The 4365-nt window shown below is 28.9% G+C and overlaps 1 protein-coding gene across 1 annotated transcript in view; it reads left to right on the forward strand.

The window, feature by feature from the left end:
• The window catches only part of LOC105460327 (elongation of very long chain fatty acids protein AAEL008004-like), a 9183-nt gene extending 5858 nt beyond the window's left edge, over positions 1 to 3325 (forward strand). Inside the window, exons 3-4 of the mRNA XM_011706776.1 lie at positions 2134 to 2436; positions 3073 to 3325. Of these exons, the coding sequence (XP_011705078.1) occupies positions 2134 to 2436; positions 3073 to 3252 (483 nt within the window). The 3' untranslated portion in view covers positions 3253 to 3325. The remainder of the gene's footprint in view (positions 1 to 2133; positions 2437 to 3072) is intronic.
• Positions 3326 to 4365: the final 1040 nt, after the last annotated feature.

The raw sequence follows: 4365 nt of genomic DNA on the forward strand, positions 1-4365 counted from the left end.
TTTTTTGGTTGATTAATTAATACGAAAAAAATTTTTAATAATTAACAAATTGCTGGAACGTTTCGGCTTACTTACTCATTATCAGCCATCATACAAATTCACATTACAATTAAAGTTGACATTATCGGCGCAGATGTGTTCTTACGTTTGTCGCAGTTCTATAATCTTGACTATCATAAATCATCATTTAATAATACAATGTCTAATTAATATCATGTGTATGTATCAGTGCGTGTTCCGTCGTTTACCTCATCTTAATTGACGTTTGATATTATAAAATATTATGTCGTAGTATATGCACGTATACAAAAGGAGAAAATTATATTCACTCTGTATTATTGTCATTATTGAACAGTCTCACATATATGATTGTATTCAAACATACCAATATGTACTCATTTGTGCAAAATTATTGCACTCATGAAAAATATAATTTTTTTAATGTTGTGCGTGCGTGTGTGCAAGGACTGAGTTTGCGTGTATGTGGTATGTAAGTGCGTGCGTATAAATAAAAGTGTGAATAAAGACTCTCAAGGAGATGAAAATACGTTAAATCTCAAATGCCTGCCATCGCATCAGCCTGACGAAGGAGATCAATTTTTTATATTTGATCCGTCGTAACTCCAAAAGTATTGATTATTTGGCTTGGTGACATTGAGACTTTTGATCAGTGAGTCAAAATCTACATAACATATATTAAAATTACAACCAATTTGACCGGACTCCATTTTTATAAGAAGTGTGCGGGGTTCTTTAAACAATGACAGCTAAAACCTTTTGAAATGTCTTTTACGATCATGACTTTGATAACATACGTGAAGGTCAGTAAAATGCTCCTCTAAAATGAATAACTACTTTTAATTCTATCATGATATTAGTGGCAGCTATGTCGGCATTTATATACGCAATCGACATTTATTATTTAAAATATAACAAAGAAGGAGCATAAAAGATTTGCAGAATATACTTCCGCAAAAATGTTTACAATCTAATTAAATATAAATACTAATAAACATTATTTCAAATGAACATTTCGACCTATAATCGGATTATCTTCAGCACTATTAAAACAAAGATTCAAATACGAAAAACATCAATATTAAAAAATTACAGAAAATCATAGCAAACTCATAAATTATTAAAAACATACATTCGACGCATATAACAAGAAACCATGTGTTATTCAGTGATGTATGTCAATCCATTGAAATTCTGGGAGGAATCAAAACTTAAAACAATATAGTAAGTAAGTGAGTCATCCGTTTGATTAGTACTAATCACGTCACTGTACCATGCTGCGCTTGCTGTGAGATCGAGAACTGCAGAAAATAATGTCAGAACTAACAATGACATTCCTTCAAAAACTTTCGCACAACAGCCTACTTTTGACTCCTCCCGGAATTTTAATGGATTGACTTACATTGTTAACACAGTTTCCTGATATGCGTCGCGAACATGTACATTTTTAATAATTTTTTACGTTTGCTATGGTTTCTTGTTGAGCGAGGATGGCGCAAGAAACAGCACACTGTCTATTACCAGAGATACCGGATTCGATTCCCGGTAGATCCAATAAATTTTTATATACTCGCGTCTCCGTTCCGGAGGTTTGGCAAATCATCAATCCTTAATTGCCGCGAAGATCGCTTTCAAAAACTTATACTGTTCGGAATCGACTTTAAACTATAGGTCCCACATGCCTGTGTACAATCAGCGTGCGTACCACAGGCATATGAAGAGAGTGATAGGCCCTGACTCGATATGAGCTGTAGCGCCATCGAATAATATTGGTTTCTTATAATTTTTATTTCTGTTAAGATTGACGCTTTTTGTATTTGAATTTTTATTTTAATAGCGCTGAAGATGACCCGATTGTAGGTCGAAACGTTCGCTTGGAATTATGTATATTAATATTTATATTTTATTAGATTGCATTTATGAAACTTTTTTGCGCATATGCATCCTGCAATGTTTTCCTTCCTTCTTTTATATTTATATTATTTTTACCTAATTATATTTATTATATTATACTTAAGTTATATTTATTTATATCTAAGCCGTATTTAGTTATTATTTTATTATTTTAATGTTTGTAATACTTCATACATCTTGTTTATAACATTTACGTTTCAGCTATTCAATGTAGGATGGTGGATGTTTTTACTGAGACTTTTCGATTACGTCGAAACCTGTGTATTTGTATTGAGAAAGAAACAAAACCAAGTCTCTGCTTTGCACATATATCATCATGTATCTATTTTGGTATTAGGGTGGTATTATTTCAAGTTTATTTTGGATGAAAGGATAACATTTGGTTCATTGTTAAATTGTACCGTGCATGTAATCATGTACACTTATTATTTTCTCGCTGCATGGAGTCCGGAACTCCAACAGATGATATCTCCCATTAAATTATATATAACTAAGTTGCAGATGGCAAGTATAAATATATTTTATAATTATTAAATTTTACGCGTGATGTTATTACATTTTTATCTGGGGACGTTGCGATATATGCAATGTACGCTTCAGCGTAAGGCGCAAACTTTTGAGAGGCGCACTTAGCCGACTCGATATGCCCATTTGTAATACTTGTAAAACTCCATTTAGTCTACGTTTGCGAAACATCACCCGAATGTTTCTATCATTTTGTCCTCGTTTAATACTCGGTGAACAATAAGGATAAAATGATATGCGGAAATGTTATTATGTTGCGACATAATTATAATTAGATGCATTAAAATTATGTCGCAACATAATAATAATTCCGAATTTCTATTATGTTTTGACATAATTTTAATTCATGAAATTATTATTATGTCACGACATAATTTTAATTCATTAATAAGAATTGTAATATTTTTTAAGAATTTTACAATAGGTGAAATTTATTTTATGTTATTAAAAATCAAAACGGCTTGCCATAGACGTGCGAGTCACTTCCAATGTAGAAGCGCTTAATGGGGTTGCAACGTCCCCGCTTTTAATATTTATATTCGATATTTTTATTTAAATAATATAATACATTTGTAGTATTTTGTTTATTAATGTTTTCTTTATTTGTGAAATTAGGTACAATTTATTGTGGTGATAATAATTATGCTGCAGATTTTCAATCCTAATTGTCAAGCGCCACCTTTAGTTAAAGGATCAGCAGTTTTTTTTATTGGAAATATACTTATATTTCTGTATTTATTTTATGATTTTTATAAAAAAACCTACACTACGTTACCTAAACAGAAGAATAACTAAGAGAGTATTACAATTTTATATAATTATACATACGCATATTTATATATGTAATTAATATTATATATTAAATATATAATATATATAATAAATAAGTATTAAATTTAAAGTAAATATAATAAATACCAATTCTATTATTTAATATTATTTAATCAGTAGCCACGTTATTTTGTCAAACTATAATAATTAATTGATAAACTCTGTTGCTAGAACTTTATTTGATAAAACAAAATTAATAAATATATAATTATATCAGATATGAAAGGTGTAATATTAAATCTCAAAAATATTATAATATACAAAATGACTGTTATATAATATTAGACCATTAAACAATATATAAATTATTTTATATTTTAACTTTAGATATTATATTGGTATTTAATTTTTTATGTGGATATAAAATAAATATTTTATAATTTAAATAAAATATACAACTGTTTATAAGCTATGAATGTTTCATAAATTTGTTGAGAATTCAATAACTTTTTTTATTTATAAATTAATAAAGATTTAAAATAATAAGAAATTTGAAAGAATTTTTTATAAATTTTATCTACGATTACTAATTAATTAAATTTAACATTTAAATTTGGAAAATATATTTTATATACACAGTGCGGTCCATAAGTACTGATTTTTTTGCAGTCTCCCCATTGACGCCATTTATCGGACGACTGTTGAATTACATAGTGTGAACCTTTTCGAACAGCCATGTTGAGTGGCATAATTTTAATCGCAGTTGTTGAAGAGTGCGGACGTTTGATATAGCTTGGTGTTGTGCGTCACACGCACAGAAAGGATTGGCCAACGCAGCTAAAATATAGCCGTGGCGGCTAATGTGGGTTTTTAAAATATAGGGACAACTAATATTGTTACTGCCAAAGTTAAATTTATTAGTTGTTAAAATTTAAGCGCTACAACAAAAAATATTTGCTAAAAAAATCAAATAATGTTTAGCTAATTCTATTGAGGAATATCCAGCAAAACTTTTAAATTTTTCAGCAAAATCATTCTTTCCTTATGTCACTTTCTTAGCTACTCCTGTTGAAATACTTTTTACTTTTTAAAGATAAATATATTTGTTGCGAGATACAATTTTATTAGCTAAAATAA

Source organism: Wasmannia auropunctata, unplaced genomic scaffold (assembly GCF_000956235.1).
Source record: "Wasmannia auropunctata unplaced genomic scaffold, wasmannia.A_1.0 LD336101.1, whole genome shotgun sequence".
NCBI lineage: Eukaryota > Metazoa > Arthropoda > Insecta > Hymenoptera > Formicidae > Wasmannia > Wasmannia auropunctata.